A 23,389-nucleotide genomic window follows, 5' to 3' on the forward strand; every position below is an offset into this window, starting at 1 on the left:
TGCTTTTTCAAGAATATTTTTATTTCAAGCCGATAAAAATACGAAAAATCATAGGAAAAAGCAAACGAAGGACCAGAGTGAAAGTAAATAAACATTGATTTCGAAGAGAAAGTAACCACGCGGTATGCAGAACAGCTTTTTCAGAAAGGACACTTTGCCAACAGATATTTCGCATATGGTTCGTTGGTTGTTGGTTTTTAACATCCCTCCAAACCTATTTTGCTAGGCGGGACTGATTGAATTTGGCTTCCTTTCTTAGTTTAAGTTCTTTTCTTTATTTGGTGTTTAACGTCGTTTTCAACCACGAAGGTTATATCGCGACGGGGAAAGGGGGGAGAGGGGATAGAGCCACTTGTCAATTGTTTCTTGTTCACAAAAGCACTACTCAAAAATTTTCTCCAGGGTCTTGCAACGTAGTACAATATATGACCTTACTGGGAGAATGCAAGTTTCCAGTACAAAGGACTTAACATTTCTTACATACTGCTTGACTAAAATCTTTACAAAAATTGACTATATTCTATACAAGAAACACTTAACAAGGGTAAAAGGAGAAACAGAATCCGTTAGTCAGAATCTTACGACATGCTGGGGAGCATCGGGTAAATTCTTCCCCCTGACCCGCGGGGGGTTCAGTTTACGTGGTTTTTCTCCGTGTTTAAACTGTTTACATTGACGTCTATCACAATAACACGAAGAAGGTTCCAAAAAATTCATATCTTTTTACACTTGTTACTTCAAATCTTGATCTCCTTAAAGAAGCTGTCTGCGGGGACGTCCCGGAATAAAACCTTTAACGTTTCTTCTATGTAGTGTTTGTCTCGAAGTTCTTTACGTTGATGAAGGACGTGTTCAATGATCATATATGTTCATTCCATTCAAAACAGGGCATCATCCTTTTTTTGAAGAAATTAAGAACAAGAACCGATTACAACTCGTCCGTTCTGTCCCTAGGACAACGATTAAATGAGATTGCGCCATCAAAATGTACAGTAAAGTAAAATTAACAGTGATTCTAGGAAACTCGAAGACACGGACAACTTTATTAATAATTGTAAAGATAAGATAAAAAGAAAAGACAGATTATTTAAGAACACAGTGCAAAAACGCTGGTTGGCATAATGCAAGACAGTGTTTGGGAAAGTCTTTATTTCGAATTTTGGCTACAAATATTTATTTGGGATTATGACCTAGAATTTCACACGAGCAGCCAACATTGCGAAGGTCTCTGGTAAATGTATGACTCATAAACTGGTTCTTTTAGTGGATGACTTGGTTTTAACAGTTTTGTTTTATTCAGATAATTACAAATCACAGTGTCGCATACAGTCAATTGAATAAATGGAGCATAACAAGCTAATCTTATAAGCGTGCTCTCAACTCAAAAGCAATATAATATCCGATTTGGTGGACGAATATAACGTATGTGGAAAGAGGTTTGTAACATGGGGAAAAGAAGGAAGGAGAAAAAAAAAGAGCAACCGAAATACAAATATAAAAGCAACAACAAAAGCAGCCTGAAATTAACAAAACACAGACACACACACATTGTTAGAAAAGGTTGCCAGTCTGCACTCAAACAACCAACAGCAGCATACTCGTTCAATATTTTTTAAACACAAGAAAGTAAAAGTATTGTAAAACCTTAAAACATGGAAATATCTTTCGGATGAGACGAAAAACCGAGGTCCCTTCGTGTACACTACATTGGGGTGTGCACGTTAAAGATCCCACGATTGACAAAATGGTCTTTCCTGGCAAAATTGTATTGGCATAGATAAAAATGTCCATCAAATACCCGTGGGACTTGGAATAAAGTAAAAACATTCCATCTCACACGGCATTAAGTCTCAGGAAACATGAATACACGCATGCAGGAAAAAAAATATGGGTAGCGCCGTATGTATCTTTCTTTTCTTTCTTTATTTGGTGTTTAACGTCGTTTTCAACCACGAAGGTTATATCGCGACGAGGGAAAGGGGGGAGATGGGATAGGGGAAAGGGGGGAGATGGGATAGAGCCACTTGTTAAGTGTTTCTTGTTCACAAAAGCACTAATCAAAAAATTGCTCCAGGGGCTTGGCTTGCAACGTAGTACAATATATGACCTTACTGGGAGAATGCAAGTTTCCAGTACAAAGGACTTAACATTTCTTACATACTGCTTGACTAAAATCTTTACAAACATTGACTATATTCTATACAAGAACCACTTAACAAGGGTAAAAGGAGAAACAGAATCCGTTAGTCGCCTCTTACGACATGCGGGGTGCAGAGAAATAAGGATGTGGAAAAGAAGACTTTTGGTAAGTGAAATAAAGGTGATGGATCCAGTCAGGTAGAAATAAGACAACAAGAAAAGAATTGGAAAACGGCAGGGAATAGGGAGAGTTTTCTTGGAAGGAAATATAGGTGAAAGGACTGGTAAGGCAGAAATAAGACAAAAGAAGAGAAGAAACAGAACCGTTAGTCGCCTCTTACGACATGCTGGGTAGCATCGGGTAAATTCTTTCTAGTCCCAACCAATATGGGACTCCCCCTAACCCGCGGGGGGTGCCGTATGTATGGCAGCTTGCTTTCCCCGGGGAGAAAGCAGCACGAATTTCCATGAGGGTAACCTCACTGGACTGTAAATCTTATCCAATCCAATCCAATATGACATGATTACAAGGAGTATAAGTATTTGTTCAAAGAGAAGGAAAGGAATATTTTGACGACATTAAGAGACAATTCACACTTACTATCAAGTTAAAAGAAACCCACAAAACTAATTTGATTTATTGTTTAAGTTCTAAAATATGCATGTTTACAAATCAAATGTAAGAAAACATGTCAGCCAAGCAGTTCAATCACCTGACAGTTTGAACTTTTATCTTTCTTTCTTTATTTGGTGTTTTACGTCGTTTTCAACCCCGAAGGTTATATCGCGACGGGGGAAGGGGGAAGATGGGATAGAGCCACTTGTCAATTGTTTCTTGTTCACAAAAGCACTAATCAAAATATTGCTCCAGGGGCTTGCAACGTAGTACAATATATTACCTTACTGGGGGAATGCAAGTTTCCAGTACAAAGGACTTAACATTTCTTACATACTGCTTGACTAAAATCTTTACAAACATTGATTATATTCTATACAAGAAACACTTAACGAGCGTAAAAGGAGAAACAGAATCCGTTAGTCGCCTCTTACGACATGCTGGGGAGCACCGGGTAAATTCTTTCTTGTCCCAACCAATATGGGACTCCCCCTAACCCGCGGGGGGTTTCAGAAGTACTGAGAGGATTGACCAACCATCATAACAATAATGTCACAAGACAAAACCTAAAAACGAAAAAAAAGAAGAAACCAAGCAAGTGAGAAAGCAAGCAATTAAACAAAATATACATGCAATAAACTATTTCACCAATGGAAAGACAGTCTATGTTTTCCCATTGCCTTAATTTTGCTAAGGGTATTTCACACATACAAAATACACAAGTCACATTATCATCTATACCTCTCTTGCCACATTTGTTTGTTTGTTTAACGCCCAGCCGACCACGAAGGGCCATATCAGGGCGGTGCTGCTTTGACATATAATGTGCGCCACAAACAAGACAGAAGTCGCAGCACAGGCTTCATGTCTCACCCAGTCACATTATTCTGACACTGGACCAACCAGTCCTAGCACTAAACCCATAATGCCATACGCCAGGCGAAGCAGCCACTAGATTGCCAATTTTAAAGTCTTAGGTATGACCCGGCCGGGGTTCGATCCCACGACCTCCCGATCACGGGGCAGACGCCTTACCACCAGGCCAACCGTGCCGGTCTCTTGCAAGACCAACATGTCTCACTTCACATCCAAGCTGACTCGTGTTTATCAACACATTTACAGACATTGAACATGCATACTTTTCAATCGTTGACATAGTACCTCCGTATCTGGCGCAGTGTTATCAAATTCATAAATGTGCCACATTTCTAAGTTCCGTACTTCTGTGAACACATCACAGATCGTCTACAATGTTGCTACAAAAGAATCACACATTTATACAACCAACAGGAGCTTACTAGCTCTGTATTTCTTGAACACGGAAAATCAAAACTGTCAAGCACTGAACATATAGATATATCTCATGGTTAGAAGGGGTTTAAATACTTAACTTCTTTTTAACGAGGAGAAGAATATTCATATTCCAAAATAAAAAGAGGCTATATCAACAATAAATCATGAGCTACCAAAGCTGGGTATAGTCTATAGCAAAGGCAATTCATCGCCTCAACAGACTCTTTTTCTTCTTCGTTCAAGGGCTGAAACACCCACGTTCACTGATGTTTTTACACGAATGGGATTGTATACGTAACGGCATATGAGAGTGTTTACCCCGCCATTCAGGTAGGCATACGCCATTTTCGGGGGAAGCATGCTGGGTATTTTCATGTTTCTGTAACCCATCGAACTCTGACATGAAATACAGGATCTTTTCCGTGCGCATTTTGTTCTTGTGCTTGCGTGTAACCATGAAGGTGGATAAGGCACTATCAAGTCTGCACAGAAATTGACCTGGAAGATCAGACAAATCTCAACCCTTAATCCACCAGGCGCGGCGAAGATTCGCACCCGCGACTTCCGAATTCGTAGGCCAATGTCTTATTCGCTAGGCCACTGCGCCCGTCTAACAGACAACATTATAGATACAAAGAATAAGCAAGCCGCTGGGTTTTTTTCTACAAATATTACAAAACAAGAACAACCAATCCAAAAAAAACACAATGAACAAAAACCACCAAGAAATGTGCATTTAGAAACAATGACTGTCAGACATGTAAACAAGAAAGGGAGAAAAGAATCCCTCTCTGATCCCTCATTTGTGAAGGTCAAGGACGAGTGAATCCACATTTCGTGTATAAGCTTTAGTCCAGTTGGAACATAGTTACCTCAATCATACATCTGGTGACTTGCACACACAGTTGTGTTATGATAGTAAGCTCAATTACATAATGAAATCAATCATTTTTGTTAGCACATTCAATTAAAGTCAGCTAGTAACCATTTAGGATGTGTGTATGTTCCTGTCACATCACACAGTTCCGTAAATGAGTTCAATACAAATAATACTGCTTCTACCAATAGGAAGCTTTTACATAGCAAGGCACAGAATGATTCTGTGCTCTTCCAGCATTGAAACATTACCTTTGAACAGCAGTACACTATTTCAGTGTAATACCGTCTAACCTTTAGCAAACACAACACTATTACAAGACAAAATCAATAACACAGCAACATTATAGGAACATCGAAAAACACATGTCATTATGCAATACCATGAAACACACAAAACATTGTTGTAAAAAAGCAATCAATAAATGTTTAATAAACTTGGAACGTCAAAAGGTTTGCCGCATGAAAAGTCTGCACTCATACAACCAATCGCAGCTTACTGGGTCTGAGTTTGTTAAACACATGAAATCAAAGGCACTGTATTAAACACTAAAAACTGGACATTTCACATGATTAGAAGGGGTATACATACTTTTTTTGAAGAGAGGGAAGGTTATATCTTGACATTTAAAGAGACTGTAAACACTTACTTACAAGTGACACTTTGAGTTAACAAAAAACCCACACAACTACATTTCTTTAAACTATGCATGATTACAAATCAAATATAAGAAGGCATGTTGTCAGTCACGAAGTTCAATCTCCTGAAAGTTTATACTCACATCTGGAAAAACCAGTCCTCCATAAAGAGAAGTAAGACGATGGTACGTAACATATGAGTAGGTAAAATTTGATGTCTGCAGTATTTCATGGGCCGTTCTCAAGACATTCTCAACCTGAAGAACAATTTGAGCCTGACCATTCCAGAATGCATCGACAACAGCATATTGACGCAAAAAACACAAACAAAAAAATCACGCAGTGTATGTACAATACATTCTCAATAGCTTCAGAAATACTGAAAGGATCGACAGTCCAGCATAACAATAATGTTACGAGACAATATTTGAAAACGCTAATAAAAAGAAAAATAACGAAGCGAGTGAGAAGGAAAGCAATCAAACAAAATATATATGCAATAAACTAATCCACAGACACCCTATGTTTTCCCTTTGCCTTAATTTGGCTAACAGTATTTCACATATGGTACACATTTTAAATACACATAGTATCATCTTTACCTATTTTGCCACATCTTTGTGCAAGACCAACATGTGTCACTTCACATCCAAGCTGACTCCTGTTCATCAACACATTTACAGACATTCAAAATGTATAATTTTCAATTCGTGACACTGCACCTCCGTCTCTGGCGCAGTGTAATCAAAGTCATGAAATGTGCCACATTACTAAGTTCCGTACTTCTGTGAACACATCACAGATCATCTGAATGTTGCTACAAAAGAATCACACATATATACAACCAACAGGAGCTTACTAGCTCTGTATTTCTTGAACACGGAAAATCAAAACTGTCAAGCACTGAACATATAGATATATCGCATGGTTAGAAGGGGTTTAACACTTTCGCGACGGGACACTGATAAATCAGTACCAGCGCTGACACGCCCATGGACGGGAAGCGTATTTTTCAGTACCAGCCATAGAGGGTACACGACTCGTGATTGCTTCCCGGTTTTTGAAGCTTGCAAATAAATTGAGTTGTTTCCCTTGATACACTTGGCGTCCCCTTCTGCCATTTGTGTGCGTTTTTGAGGAAAAAAAATGAATCAAAGGCGAGCCTTGTCTCGGGAGGAGATTCTCCGGATGTTGGACCTAGAGGATCCCGTAGAGCATGATTCGGACGTATCGTTTTCGCCTCACGAAAGCGATACAAGCAGTGAAAGTGAGGAAGAAACAGTCCCGTTGTTGCTAGTACGAGTCGGCAAACTACACGTGGTAGGCGGTGATACTGCTAGACGAACATGTATCTCGGAATCGTGCAGGAGCTATGGGGGCGTGGCAGCACTGATAACAATGGATGGCTGGAGCCTTCAAATCCTTTTGGAATTGTTCATAGGTGTACAGTTGGTACTTTGTTGTGAAAATGTGACTTATATTCAATATGGATTACCTAGACATCATTTGGTGAGTGTTAGATCTACAGTTTTGTTTCATTTGAGTCAGGATGCTGTGAGTGAATGCGTGATTTGCTTGTTTTTTTCTTTGTACTGTCTCCTTATTTCTGTGTACAATGTTAACAATATTTCAGCTAATTCATAGGTTTTACACCTTGTTTGGTTATAACATTATTTATAATACTTTCTGTTAAAAAATAACTTTTAAAAAAAGCAGTAGAAAATAAAACACACACAAAAAAACGTTAAAAAACACAAATTATCCCCCTTTCACCCCCCTTTGCTAAAACAAATCGCGTGACAAACTTATAAATAGCACGACTGAACTGGGCATCCATTTTTGAATTAGTACACAAAATTTGGTGGTGATTGGACTTAATTCAAGCTTGCTAGACAGATTTCTTTACAGTTACTGATTTTTGGGAAGTTTCTTGGTGGCAAGCTTGGGCAGGCAGGACGTAAACGCCGTGGCAGTGCTAGTCACAATAGTGTTAAATACGTAACTTCTTTCTAACGAGGAGACAAATATTCATATTCCAAAATAAAAAGAGGCTATAGTTAAACATATCTACAAACAAGAATTTTCAGGAATAACAACATTCCTCTTGAAAAACTACCATGCAAAGAATATAGATAATGACAGCTCACAATGAAAGAAATTAAAGTACAATTTGATGACTCTATGTACCTTAACATATTTTCATCCTAAAGAATCATTTGCGCCTCAATGCACTTGAAAACATTTCAAGCAAAAAAACTAAAACACGAAGTGTGTGTACAAAAGATTCATAACCTCAGAAGTACTGAAAAGATCTACAGAACACGGGACGAGATAAAACCTGATAAACTAAAAAACAAACAAACCAAAAACCAAGCGAGCGAGCAAGTATGTAAATCACACCAACTATTTCACAAATTAATCGACATGCAGAAGAACAACTTACGTTTTTCTCATTGTCTTGCTAATAGAATGTCACGGATGTTACACCATACAAATACATCTTATCTATATGTATTTCTCAGCCTATTATCTTTGTACAACCCCAGCATGTCATGTCATTTGGAGGAATGCACCCATGAAAGCCGGTTTCTATCAATGCACTGACATACTACTATACTACTACTACTAATGATAATAATAAATCTCTTTTCTATAGCGCAAGTCCCGATTCACAGCTCCAAGCGCTTTACAATTCCTATAAACACCTAGCTGCACTCACACACACACACACACACACACACACACACACACACACACACACACACACACACTACACAAATCATGACATTAGAAAATACAAGCAAACTAACCAACATACATTCAAAATAGATAGTTTACAAAAAATCCTTGACACAGTGTTCTCTTTGAAACCAACGAGCTGCACTTATTACGATGATGGTAGAGCTTTTTGCTGTGATGGTGCCTTTTGTTGTGGACCTGGAAATACAAGAAAACAAACTCAATTGAGTGCAATATGCCCCATTCATTATAGAAAATTTAAGTCTAAATTTATTTAGGAAGTTATTATGATTGTTAATGGTATATGAAATTGTGTTGTACTCTCTCTCTCTCTCTCTCTCTCTCTCTCTCTCTCTCTCCCTCTCTCCCTCTCTCCGAACATTCTTTGTCCATTCTATTGTCGTGTCCTGACTCCATCATAACTTTGTTGTTTGTCAAATATATGTATAGTTTATAAATATATATACATATGTATGCATATTTTGTTTGCTTCTTGTTTGTTTTGGTTTAAAGAAATATTTGTCAAAGCCTCGTCGCAAGATATTGTAATCCGTATGATACATTCTCCAAAGCAAATAACGCGTGTTGCTGCTTGCGCTGCTGCCGCTGCACTGACTGGCACTGCCGCTCCCTATCTATTGGTGGTCCCTTCCCGCTTATTCCGGTGACCCCCCCCCCCCCCTCCCTTGCATCCTTCTTCCTTCGCCTTTCAACCCTCCACCATCCCTCATCTTCCCTCCCCCAGACCCATCCCGTCCCTGCTTATACTCATTCCCTCTACAGTTTAAACTCTGTTTCTCCTTCCCTCGAAACAACACATATTGTAATCCGTATGATAAATTCTCCTGTTAGGGTCACCACCATAAAGCTTGAGCGTGTTGTTGATCCTTAACATGTATTATGTTGAATTATCCTTAAATTGTTGAATAAACACTGTTTAACCCAAAAGAAACTCAATACCAATGGTTCGCTGAACATGAAAGATCTCTAAAAGGGTTTGTTAAGTTAGCTAGATGTTTGAAAAACTTTCCCGGCTTTTACATGATGTAAGAGCATCCGTTCACAGGAACAAATGTAAAAAAATCTAGCCTCTTTCTGTGGAAGGTGACACTTTTCTGAAGCATTTATACCGCAGACTGACAAAGGTTTTAGTTATAAAATTAATTCTTAAAACAATTCTGTTTCCACACATGAGGCTGCTAGGTTTTACAATGTTCGTATGTGTCCAAAGAGAAGGATATTCTTATCCCATGTAAAAGTCTGGGCAGATTATGCGGTAGTGCTCACACCGGACGGAAGCTAATCGTAAAAGCTAATCGCTTTGGCGACAACTGATCCAGAAAAGCATTGTCACTATTACGTAGCGTTACAAATATTAACGCCTTATCTTTGGTGCGTGAAATGACGGTCGATGCGCTTTCTAGAAAGCCATGCAGTGACAAAGATTGTCTGAACAGCTATTAGTGTACGCACCAGGATGTTGTTTTTATATTTAGTCAAGTTTTGACTAAATATTTTAACATCGAGGGGGAATCGAAACGAGGGTCGTGGTGTATGTGCGTGTGTGTGTGTGTGTGTGCGTGTGTGTGTGTCTGTGTCTGTGTGTGTGTGTGTAGAGCGATTCAGACTAAACTACTGGACCGATCTTTATGAAATTTGACATGAGAGTTCCTGGGTATGAAATCCCCGAACGTTTTTTTCATTTTTTTGATAAATGTCTTTGATGACGTCATATCCGGCTTTTCGTGAAAGTTGAGGCGGCACTGTCACGCCCTCATTTTTCAACCAAATTGGTTGAAATTTTGGTCAAGTAATCTTCGACGAAGCCCGGACTTCGGTATTGCATTTCAGCTTGGTGGCTTAAAAATTAATTAATAACTTTGGTCATTAAAAATCTGAAAATTGTAACAAAAAAAAATAAATTATAAAACGATCCAAATTTACGTTTATCTTATTCTCCATCATTTGCTGATTCCAAAAACATATAAATATGTTATATTTGGATTAAAAACAAGCTCTGAAAATTAAATATATAAAAATTATTATCAAAATTAAATTGTCCAAATCAATTTAAAAACACTTTCATCTTATTTCTTGTCGGTTCCTGATTCCAAAAACATATAGATATGATATGTTTGGATTAAAAACACGCTCAGAAAGTTAAAACAAAGAGAGGTACAGAAAAGCGTGCTATCCTTCTTAGCGCAACTACTACCCCGCTCTTCTTGTCAATTTCACTGCCTCTGCCATGAGCGGTGGACTGACGATGCTACGAGTATACGGTCTTGCTGAAAAATGGCATTGCGTTCAGTTTCATTCTGTGAGTTCGACAGCTACTTGACTAAATATTGTATTTTCGCCTTACGCGACTTGTTTAATATATATTTCTAAACAACAAGATGACTGTGGGTGAAAACAAAGTTGAATAACAAAATAAATCGGTACTCACCAACACAAAGACTAGTTCGGCCTTGTCTTTGTGCTGTCTTAGTGTTGGTGAGTACCGATTTATTTTGTTTTTCAAATGTTTTTTATTTCCTTTTTATTTGTTATTCCATTGCTGTGAAATTTGGGTCGCTTTTGGCACAGCTGGCAGAAGGACCGAGGTATTTTACGTGCCACAGTGGTTACACGAGGGTAAGTGGAGCAAGGGTGCCGTGGTGAGTCTGCACATAAAGTTGATACGAGTTCGTCTTGGTCTGGATTCGAACCCATTACCCAAGGATTACAAATCCAGTGCTCTCCGAACTAACTATCAATACCCACATATCAGACAATGCACTTACTGTGATGAGCCACTGCAGGGCGACCGCCTGATGACGACGAAGGCAAACTTTGATTGTGATGCCCCCCGATGGAGCGTTGAGAAGGTCCAGGTTGTTTTGTACGTCGTGGACGTGGGGGTGGAGGTGATGGAGGTGGTGGGGGTGACGGAGGCCTGTACTCGTGAAACTGTGAAGGAGAGGGTTTGTTTATTTACAATTTTGTCTTGTCCCGAGAACTTATAAACCTTGCGAGCCCGTTTCAGCATCGATCCTATTCTCTCTTCTGTCTTCGGCCTTTTCTTTAACAACTATTCACATTGATGGCGTATCACAATTAAAAGTAGAAGGTTCCTTAAAACTCAGATTCTTGTACAGTTCGTTCTCTAAATCTTGTTAAAAATCTTTCTTTTTTTTCTCATAAAGTTAATACATCTTGTTCTCGGAACGTACCGGAATAGAACCTTGATATTTTCTACATTGATATTTTTGGCACGAATTTTGTAGAAGAGGAGCGGGATTAAATTTCCTATATACATTACGGCACTGTCTTAAATCCAGTCAAATCAGGTACGTACGGTACCTCTTATAACAAAACAAACCCTACACACACAACGACAACAAATACAACATCAAAACAGATCCACCCCAAAAAAAGAAACAAGTCGCGTAAGGCGAAAATACAATATTTAGTCAAGTAGCTGTCGAACTCACAGAATGAAACTGAACGCAATGCAACGCAGCAAGACCGTATACTCGTAGTCCACCGCTCACGGCATAGGCAGTGAAATTGACAAGAAGAGCGGAGTAGTGGTTACGCTATGCTGCATAGCACGCTTTTCTGTACCTCTCTTCGTTTTAACTTTCTGAGCGTGTTTTTAATCCAAACATATCATATCTATATGTTTTTGGAATCAGGAACCGACAAGGAATAAGATGAAAATGTTTTTAATAAATTGATTTCGAAAAAAAATTTTGATAATAATTTTTATATGTTTAATTTTCAGAGCTTGTTTTTAATCCGAATATAACATATTTATATGTTTTTGGAATCAGCAAATGATGGAGAATAAGATAAACGTAAATTTGGATCGTTTTATAATTTTTTATTTTTTTTTACAATTTTCAGATTTTTAATGACCAAAGTCATTAATTAATTTTTAAGCCACCAAGCTGAAATGCAATACCGAACCCCGGGCTTCGTCGAAGAGTACTTGACCAAAATTTCAACCAATTTGGTTGAAAAATGAGGGCGTGACAGTGCCGCCTCAACTTTCACGAAAAGCCGGGTATGACGTCATCACAAGACATTTATCAAAAAAATGAAAAAAACGTTCGGGGATTTCATACCCAGGAACTCTCATGTCAAATTTCATAAAGATCGGTCCAGTAGTTTGGTCTGAATCGCTCTACACACACACACAGACAGACAGACAGACAGACACACACACACACACACACACACACACACATACACCACGACCCTCGTCTCGATTCCCCCCTCTACGTTAAAATATTTAGTCAAAACTTGACTAAATATAAAAAGAATAAAGTATTTGAGTAAATAGGTATAGAGTACACATTTAATGCAGAAGTTATGGACCCAAACAGTGTTCCTCTTTGAGAGGAATGAAGCGTGTCTGATTTTGATTGTACGATATTGGAAATAAAAAGAAAATTTCGTGAGCCATTTAGCACACTGTGATGTCTCAATATCTTAAACAATAATAATACTAATGTAACCGAGTGCCGTAACACTACGATCACCTCGGGAAGCGAAGTGCAATCAAACAGGTTTGAAAATGTTAGGGCTAATTTCTTAGCCCTATAAAAACTGTTATGCAAACCCGAAGGTTTCCATGAACATACAGACAATCGGAAACTACCACACCCTATCACAAACAGATTTCCACAAACCACGGGTGTTGACTTTAAAGGCCAACAACTCGGGTGCAGAGTCTGCTGTGAAAGGAGCGGTAGCCTCCCCTGTCACAATCGCCCCCGTTTGAAATGAACTTCGTCCCGAAGTTCCGAACCGGGAGACCACTGTCCATCCCAAGTTCGCAGAATGGGAACAGCACGAACATGTTCAGTGGTCATATTATGCCATTACCTGAACATATCATGCCGAGTCCCATCCCTGCTCGCAAGCGCCAGATGTAACCGTGTGCCGATAACACTACGATCACCTCGGGAAGCGAAGTGCAATCAAACAGGTTTGAAAATGTTAGGGCTAATTTCTTAGCCCTATAAAAACTGTTATGCAAACCCGAAGGTTTCCATGAACATACAGACAATCGGAAACTACCACACCCTATCACAAACAGATTTCCACAAACCACGGGTGTTGACTTTAAAGGCCAACAACTCGGGTGCAGAGTCTGCTGTGAAAGGAGCGGTAGCCTCCCCTGTCACACTAATACAAATAATGATAATATTAATAACAATGTTATGTTTTTTTTCTTTACTGAACATTCCTTCTATCCATCTCGAAGGAAGTGCGCGTGTTGCTTTTCCCCCAAGCCTTCGAAGTTCGTCACCATACCACCCACCTACCATCCTCCCACCCTTTGCCCCATCTCCACATCGCCTTTCTGTGAGAAGAGGCAGACAGACAAACAGACAGACAGAAAAGCAGACCGACAGAGAAAAAGACAGAGAAATAGACAGACACACACCCTTCCCGCCATCACCCTTTGACCCATCTCAGATCGCCAGCTCTTCTTTGTTGAGAAAAGACAGAAAGACACACACACCCGCGCCCAACCACAAGTTAACTCCCTCACACTGATTCTTCAAAGACCTCACCAATTCCCCAGCTCTTCGAACAATTTGTTCGGCACAGTTGTAGCTTTCTCTGGCCGCTTGTTGGTCATACACTTGAAAGGGAATCTTGGGGTAGTCACTGCCAACTCCTGGATAGCGCATGCGAGTGTGAATACCAACGATGCCGTCCAGCGTGGACACAGCGCTCTGTATCGTGTCATCCTGCACACAGCTGGCGATGGAGCAGATGCTGTGGCTGTTCCTCACGCCATGGCCTGCATCTCGGCAATACAGCACTGCTTTCAGCGCTTTCTCCACTGCCTGAAATGGAACACATGCAATGGAATTATATTACATGTATAATATACTACTACTTACTACTTGTAAAAAAATACATTTCTAAAACTTAAATCGAAAATTTTAAGAATACATTTTCATTTGATTAATATACTTACCCGAATCACATAAAGCATTGACACAGTCTGAGATGCTAAGGTCTGAAAAACGCTACCCGTCTAAAATTTTTAAAGGGAAGCAACCCCACCACAAAAAAGTGTAAATGGGTGCATTGGTACTGAAACCAGACCATGGGAGTTACCTCCCATTGGTGTGTACTACGTCACTACCGCTCCCCAAAACGTGGTCAAGATCATACGGCTTTAAAGAAAACTAAATAACCATAAGCGGGGTTGGTGGGAGGCCATAAACTATGTGATTCGGGTAAGTATATTAATCAAATGAAAATTTATTCTTAAAATGTTCGATTAAATTACATATTCTTACTCCGAATCACATAAAGCAGATAGCTTCAACAAGGCGGTGGGAAAGAAATCTAACTCACTCTAAAATCCTTGACAGGAACTGGCCCGCTGCAACCAATGCAGGAAGGGCCCAAAACCTTCCTGATGGAAGCCGCTATGTCTCTCAGGCAAAAGTTGCTAAAGAAACTTCAGAGAGCCAGTAAGCTGTGCCAATCACTTCGTCCAATCTCCTGGCCGTGACACGGGCAAGGAAGATACCCAAGCCCTGGATTTAATGAACCCGAGCCGAGTCAAGGGGAAAGACAGGCTGGGCCCCCCCCCCCTTTCTATTGGAAGGAAATGCCAATGCCCTGGAAAGATCAGTGCATAAGATTGTCCGCTCAGTGCTGAGTACGACGAACCCTCGAGGTGACCGAAAGACAATCATGTCAAAGTATGCAAAACCTTGGGATGGAGTGAGGCCCGAAAAGACCTAGGAGATAGAAGTCAGGTCTAGAGAAGAGTGACCGATCTCCACACAAAGAGCGAGAGAGACACCTGAGTACAAGATACCAGAGTCCAACTCAATGGGAAAACTCAATAAAGAGCATAAGTGTTCCCAAAGTTCCAAAGACCTGAAGGAACGCTCACCCTCCAATGCACGCAGTACTGCTTATCTGCGTTAGTTACCTCCCATGGTCTGGTGTCAGTACCAATGCACCCATTTACACTTTTTTGTGGTGGGGTTGCTTCCCTTTACATTTTTTAGACGGGTAGCGCTTTTCAGACCTTAGCATCTCAGACTGTGTCAATGCTTTGTGATTCGGAGTAAGAATATGTAATTTAAATAATAAATTATTATTGTACTGTATTGTACTGCAATGTATCGTATCGTAATTATTGTAATAAATGAAATTCAAAACAAAACCAAAATCATGTAGCTCTGTGCAACGATAAATAAGTTTTGGTTGTAACCCAGCTACAACGTCTAAAAATACGATACTCTCTTTTTTTATCGCACATTTTATTCTCGAAATGCCGAGAGTTTTTTTTCTAAATTTGATTCTACTTTTACAGCCACATTGTGAATTCGTGTGACCCTGACAGACAACGTTCTTTCTTTCTTTATTTGGTGTTTAACGTCGTTTTCAACCACGAAGGTTATATCGCGACGGACAGACAACGTTAGTTAACCTCATAAAATGTATGTGGGCAAGGAAAGGTTTCAAACAAGCCTGCTTTGAAATCTTTAGCTCTGAAAAAGTTACAAAACAGATGTTTTATTTTTTTTCTCATGACTTCTACCTCAGTTTGACCTTGAACTTTGACGAGAATCCACCAGAACGTCATCATGTCACACATACCTATCAAGAACTTTCAATTACAAAACTTCAGCCAAGCTCAGGGGAAAGCTAACACAAACCAGCACCCAGTATCTCAACAGCCTACCTGATGAGCCAGGTAGCACACCCAGTATCTCAACAGCCTACCTGATGAGCCAGGTAGCACACCCAGTTGAAGCCAGCAGTGTCTCGCTGTAGCGTCTCTCTGGCCGCCTCCACGTCTTTCTCTGCCTGTCGCAGCCACCGCTTTCCCTCCTCGGGCTGGGGGTTTGCACGGGGGCTGGAAGAGGATCCCTGGAAGTCGTGTCTGTTGCTGGAGCTGAAGTTTCTACTCGAGCTGCTGTGAGTCTGGGCCCTTGAGGACAGGTTGGAGAAGAAATCGTCAAAGCTGCTTCCACCAAAGCCGCCATGCCCAAAACCCCTTCGTCTTGACCTGCGTCGCCCAAAACCGCTTCCGTGATAGCTGCCGCCGTGGAAGTCATCTGCAAAGTCTCGACTGTCAACATCATCTTCATCATCCGATATGAGCTCCTTACCGCCTTCAAGCAAGGACACATAACGGAGTATTGCCTGCATGACCTTGGTGCAAAACTCCTTTCTGTCCGGGTTCTTGTCGGGGTGCCACTTGAGGTACAGACGCTTGACGACTCGCTTACGGCTTTTGTCGTCCGGCATTGAACGCCATATCTCCCGCAGCTGACGTCGAATGTCTTTAAGCACCGCCTTCAGGTCGTCGCTGGCCCCGGGCTGGCTGAAGGCGGCAGGGGGAGGGGTCGTGTCTCCAGTAAAAGGAGCGACGGCTGTGGGAGTTCGTCTGATGAACTTGTACAGCTCACTGGCTTCCACCTGTACACAGAGCAATCACAGAAGATCAGTTTAGGACAATGAACTAGCATTTTAGGGCTTATGAGATAAAAAGTATGGTAGAACACGAAAGAATCGATAATTCTGTAAAAAGGACGGTAAACATTATGGTATATATGATAACAAAACAGCATTATCGTAAATTCCATCAAGAAGACAGCGAGATAAAAAAAAAGAAAGAATCAAGAAAAAAAGAATTTACACCAAATACTTTTGCTGTTTACATAAAGTCTTTCATTAAGAACCTTCAAAATTGTAATGTAAATCAAAAATTAGGTTCAATGTGATAAAGGATTAAAGTGGGAACCAGCCTGTAAACAACCTCAGTTGTTGACGCCTCTTGTACAAAATGCTAACTAGATAATTGTGTGGACAATTAAATGACAAACAACGATTGATTACCCTTCAAACAAGCAGTAAGCTAAACTCGGATGAACGAAAATATACTTTGCATATTTCTTGTGTTATGCTATTCCTACTGATGCAGCTGTCGATCACATAAGTGGTCAAAACCGCGAGGTTTTAGTGTCAATTTTGAGGGGATTACGACAAAAATCGCGTTATTTTAGCAATGACAGAGTGGATTGTTTCAAAATTGTCAGTCTCTCATGCCTAAATACGAGACGTGTTTACCTGATTACCACATTTCCGCTAGTGGTCATACTCAAAAGAAACTCTCGCAGTCTTTGTATCAAACATTTTTCTCTATGCATGCGAAGTCATGCTTTTTTTTTGGATGTAAATCATCAAATCTGCAACGGGTTTTTAAACGTTTTCCATGAATATTGCATAACATCTGTGTAAAAACCTGTAATAATTCAATTCTACTCCGAGAATGTTTTGTATGTAGGCATAAGATCCTAAAAGTTTCTAAGCAATCCATTCGGTCTTTGCTGAAATAAGGTACTTTTTGTTATGGCATCCCTCTGTTTTCGACCACTCATGCGATCGACACCTGCATAAGTAGGAATGGCATAACACAACAAATACGCAAGACAGCCAAACAAAACCTGTTCTGGTTAGATAATTGGTTTGACTTTCTCCTCTTATGTCAAAGTGGGCAGGTTATGCTTTTTTCGGAATTTTTGTCGTTTTTGTAATTGGTATCTTACCGGTTTTTTCCCGGACGATTCTGTGATCAAAATATTTTTACAAATAGCCAAGTAGAGTGCCTTTCAATTGAATGAAATGAAACGAGGACGAATGTTTTAGTCGGAGTGCGAAAATGGGTGCAATAATTGCTTTGCCTATATGTTGGTACACTTTTTATTTCGTTCAATTTCATACATACTGTTATATTCGAATTGCATCTCATTTCTGCAACATAAATTACATGCATAATACATATATCGCTTCAGGTAAACTTCCCAAGAAACATACCTCTTTGAGCTCCTCCTCTCCAACGTCTATGACATAGCGAAGCAGCAGCAGCCTTGTTCTCATATCGCTGACAACAGTGGCAGGTGCCTTCACCTCCATAACCTTGGCAAAGATGTAGACTGCGCGCCCTGTGTCACGGCCCTCAGTGTCATCTGTATCATTGTCAGTGTCGTCTGTATCACTGCCCTTTGTGTCCAGGATGGGGTCATGCAGCTCGTGGGCCACGTACTCTGACGGCTTGAACTCATACACGTCCTGGTCCAGCAGAAAGTGCATGTCCTCAGGAACAAAGGACCCAGGGGGAGGGAACACGGTGCTCGGTGTCACGGGCTGTCTAACATTGTAAGGAGTTATGTCTGCATCATCCATTTTCTCTGTCGCTGAGGACAAGTCACCTGATAAGCAGTAACCAAGAACTGCAGGAAACTCGTACCCGACTGCCCATTCAACAGCTTTATGCACAAAGGACATGAACTTTCCGTGCTTCCCTTGGTCCATGCCTACCTGCTGACGGGAGTCGATGTACAAAGTCACCTTTCTAACCGAACCATGCCTAGAGCCGTCACCATCTCTTGCTTCCCTCAGCACGAAGAACTGTCTGTCTTCCTTTGTTTCCTGCAGCTCATGTCCATTGTAGAAAAGTACCGTTTTGAGGTTAGTGGCTTTGAGGACATTGAGTTCCTTCAAAGATTCTTCTATTTTCTGCTTATCATCGTCTGTGAGTGTCTGACCCTTGTTGACCAGCTGGTGATGCGCTAGGCGTTTGACCACGAGCGCAAAGTCTGCTGACCTCAGTAGATCAACAACATGACGTGTCTCCGAGTCTTCTGTCGCCAGAGTTTTGCATGACTCCACAGGCACTTCTCTCACAACTTCACGCCACTTCTTCATTCTGTACGGCTCAGGCAGCAAAGCGGTTTCTTGATACAAATTATGGTCCTTCAGATCAAGTCGACGGAAGGTTGCAAACACAGCAAGCTCTTTGATAGGCTTCTTCAATCGCCTCTGTTGGCTGTTGTTGACCTCTAGGATCAGCTGTCGCGAGTCAATCAGTCTTACCTGCGGAATATGATCTGTTGTCATCATGCTGATGTCTTCTCCAGGGAGGAAAAGTGGATGTCTTGACAGAGAGTCCTTATCATCAGCTCGTTTCAAAAGACTGAATAAGTTGTCAACAGCAGCAGCAACCAGTTTCAGGTCATTGGGATTGAGCACCTCTCCATGAGACATGCTGTGGAGTCTGTCCAAAGCCATAGCAAAGTGATCCAGAGTGACATATTCACAGACTCCCAGCCTACGGAACAGGTCAAAATATATCCCGAGTTTTTCTGGAGCACCTGTCACAAAACCCTCCACGATCTCCCCTGGAAAAATTGTGATGACGACTTGATCTGCTGAGAACATGGCTTTCTTTTTTTTGAAAAATATGACAGCAGCATCCCGTAGTTGCCCAAGTGTATCTGTAGATTGTTGCTCTAAATGTTTGTAGATAGCTTCCATGATCTTCTCCAGAGAAATCAGCTTATGGTCGTCAAAATCGTTCAGGGCAGACATGTCACCCTTGACTTTTGTGCTGAGAGACTGACACACGTTCTTCACATGTCTCACCACCAGGTCTGCAGAGGGCTGTGGGCTGAACCCAACCCACTCATGCATGTATTGTTCCCAGTAAGAAAACTGTGAAGGATCCGCGTCACGAGACAAGAGGCATGAGCTGGTCCAGCCAAGGTACTTCTGTTTAGGTGAGAGTCCTTCAGAGAACGATATCAGCCGTGTTGGTGGATGAAACAACGGGTGGATGGACTGAAGGAGCGTACCGTCGAGAAGTTTATCGTGTGACAGGGGCACTAGGAACTTGACTTCTTTCAACTGCTTCAGAAATCTTTCGTCACGGAGCTTCATTGATGTTTTGAGGTACTTCCCTAGTTCCTCAGACTGCTGCTTTACCTTAGAGGACACAGATGTTTTTCCTGCTTCTGCAACCTGTCTGACAAAGGTGAGAAACCAGTTTTCTGACACCTCACTGACCATGCCTGCGCTCTCCAAGAACGACCTCCACTTGGCACGATGGTACGGAGAGGGAGGGAACCGTGCCTGTGGCATCATCACCTTGAATACCTTGCAGTAGGGGCTGAAGAACTGTGAGGCAGTGGAGAGAGTTCCGTCCGTCCCCTTGATGAACGGTGTCTGGCGCAGTGTGTTGAATAGACGCGTGCCGTCTGTATAGTTGAGGTAGTCTTTGATGTACTCCATGTGCCTGGGAATGGCCTCTACTGGAAGAGATGGAAGTGTTGGTAACAGATGCTGAATGTAGAACTCTTCCCTATTAGGGGTGTTTATCCCAAGCTGGTTGAACAGCTGCATCAGCCGGTTGTTTTTCTTCACCAGGGACACGCCTCTGTTGACTGACCATTCACTCAAACCATCTCGAGGAACTCCGTCAGGAAGACAGAGTAGAATTCTTTCATTTTCAAGGGCTATGAAGGTACCATCAGGTCTTTCAAAAAAAGGCAACAGGCGTAGTCTTGAAGCAAATGAATGCAGACAATATAACTTTGTGTAAAAGAAATCCAGAATGGCTTCAGCTTCCTTACTCGACAGAGTGTGTCCATGAACAGATGAGCTGATGAGGGCTGTCAGGAGACCTTCTGGATTTCTAACTGACGCCACGATTTGAGTGGCCAAGTCATGAAGGGCAGGCAACCTTGTGTCGAGTTTGTTGAGCGAAAGTTTGTCGAGACTGCGGTTGACAAATTCATTTTCATGAACAGCTTGTCCTGGAACGTAGACAACATGGTTTTTGTCATGGAAAGGAAACATGTAGACTTTTCTTTCCCTCACTGCTGGAATGAAACTCCACTGGTCCAGCAAACGTACATCTCTGCATACCTCATCCCTGTTTAGAGTATTCAAAAACTCCCAGAGACGACTAATCCATGCAGACACATCAAAGTCTTTCTGCTGTGAAGGTATCTCATCTAACAACAGCTCCTTGCCACAACCAAACACAGACTGGTCCAAACTCTGCGGCAATTGCTTGGCTAACGTTGCAACGTCTAGTTCCCTCAGGTAGTTTGACCCCCGTGAGTACAGGGTAAAAGACAGCAAAGCTTTATGCAGGAACAGTTCGCTGGACCCTGGCAGCAGATCATGAAAATTTGACACGATGGTGGAATCCCGAGGAGTGAAGCAATGCAGTTGTCCTGACATCCTCAAGCTGAGAGGAAGACCTTCCAGGTTTCGATGTTGTTTTTGTATAAATGTGAATATCTCACTGACTCCTTCTGCAGTTTTGAAACCTGTGTCCTCGACGGGCTTAGGGAGGTGTTTCAGGTTGCAGCTGTTCGTGTCTGAATCATCTTGATGGCAGGACTTCAGAAAGTCAACCACTGCTTTCTGATCCACAGCTTTAACACTCTGCACATTACTTGTTATGAAAGCATCGTGGATTCTGAAAGGACTTTCAATGATGTTCATGTTTAAATGCATTAGTACTTGTTTCAGCCCTGAACGAGCAGAAGGATGTCTCAAAAAGTACCCAGGGAAACCCTCAGATTTAACAGCCGGTACCCATAGCAGGCGATCCAGATCTGTTCGCACCACAGGGAACACGTCAGCTTCCCTCTCAGCAAGCAGCTTGTAGAACGATGTCATCAAACGCTTCCAGAAAGGATCAACGTCCATCTCCACATCTGGAAAGAAGTCGCAGTAATGTCTCAGTTTGTTTTGCAAGTCCCTGCACTCCAAGGGACCGCCGTGTTTCTGATATGGGCTGACAACGTCTTGCAGTCTAGGTTTTTGGGGTGTACTTTCGCTCTGTGCAAGTTTCGTTTGACTGTATGTCTTTGCGCTTTCCGTACATAACGAAGACTTTTCTTCAGAAAAGCACATGCACCTGACCTCATGAAGAGCAGTGACGTAAGCAGGAACGATGACGCTGTCAACGAGCAGCTGGTTCCATGACGTCAGTTTGTTTTCAGGCCGGGTGTCGATGTTACGTCGTGTCTCGTGATCCAGCGCAAAGCGACCGTTAACGTGCACTGGCAGGCCCGTGATTACAGGGATTGGCAGCATGCAGAAGGCCTGAAACTTTCTCTGGTTCCTTTCACCAGGAGATGATTCAGATTGTTCCCTGTTCTCTTGACGGTTGGAACAGGACGATTTATTAGTCGTAGATGACGAGGGGCGTCCACCATTATCGGCGTTGATAGACAGACAGAGGGCAACTCCTCCTAGAGGAAGCAACTTATGCTTCTTCGCCGAATCTGCATGCTGTAATTCTGCAGACAAACTCACTGTGTTTGACAATCCAAACCTGTGAACAACCAGCCAGTCGTCTGTGTTCATGTCACTGTCAGACAGACAGCAATGTACAGCAACCTCTTTGGAGGAAAAATCAGTAAGTCCAGATAAGGAACCTTCCTTTCGCAGCTTTTTGGATTCCTGCTTCACGTGTTCGTAGAACTCTTGCTGTCTTTCGGTGTTGGTTTCGTCTGTACTGAGCTGCGTTTCATAGTCCAGTTCAACTGTTCCGTCTGCCTTTACTGTGTACACTCCGATCTTCTTGACGTTGTTCAGGAAGAGAAGACACTCGCCCATGGTTGATCGAAAGTCTTGCAGAAGCTCGTTCACCTCCTCCATGGTCGCTGCTGGCTGTCTGATTTTGGTCTTGCTTGCTCTGTCGACTGTCCTGAGTGGAAGCCTGAAGAACGTCCCTGACTCCTCCTCTGTGCTTTCAGCTGCAATGCATCAAAATGACTCTTGTGGAGTTCTACATTACTCGTCGAAAATACAACCTTAGAAGGTGCCTTTGTGTGTAGATCTTTGTGATGAGACTGCTCCTACTTAGACTTATCAAAATGTCAGTAATTCTAGTTCTTCTTCTACTGATAAAACAGCTAACAAGAAATAGTGTCTATAGGGTGAATCGGATATAAAAAAAACCCAACTAAATAAGATTCATTAAATTTACTAACAAATTTAAAACAATAGAAAGTTAACCATGTTTATGTGTCTGGAGGAAACAAAATAATGATCTTAATGATCTTTTCAATAATCTTTTCGGGGCCTGCAAACAAAGCCGGTTTCAAATGCTGTTTTAGGAAGGTAATTTAAGGAAAAACGCAATATTTCAGTGGCTGCTGGGTGCATGCCTTGCTTCCAAACATTAATAATAATTTGGAAAACATTTGACCACATATATTGGGGGCCCGGTAGCTCAGTTGGTAATGC

The 23,389-nt window shown here is 41.5% G+C and overlaps 1 protein-coding gene across 1 annotated transcript in view; it reads right to left on the minus strand.

Annotated features, from left to right (window-relative positions):
- The window catches only part of LOC138977296 (sacsin-like), a 47,080-nt gene continuing 23,691 nt past the window's right edge, over positions 1 to 23,389 (minus strand). Inside the window, exons 4-8 of the mRNA XM_070350197.1 lie at positions 18,158 to 22,896; positions 16,061 to 16,759; positions 13,873 to 14,151; positions 11,089 to 11,254; positions 1 to 8,500 (exon numbers count right to left, since the gene is read on the minus strand). Of these exons, the coding sequence (XP_070206298.1) occupies positions 8,451 to 8,500; positions 11,089 to 11,254; positions 13,873 to 14,151; positions 16,061 to 16,759; positions 18,158 to 22,896 (5,933 nt within the window). The 3' untranslated portion in view covers positions 1 to 8,450. The remainder of the gene's footprint in view (positions 8,501 to 11,088; positions 11,255 to 13,872; positions 14,152 to 16,060; positions 16,760 to 18,157; positions 22,897 to 23,389) is intronic.

Source organism: Littorina saxatilis, linkage group LG9 (assembly GCF_037325665.1).
Source record: "Littorina saxatilis isolate snail1 linkage group LG9, US_GU_Lsax_2.0, whole genome shotgun sequence".
Lineage (NCBI taxonomy): Eukaryota > Metazoa > Mollusca > Gastropoda > Littorinimorpha > Littorinidae > Littorina > Littorina saxatilis.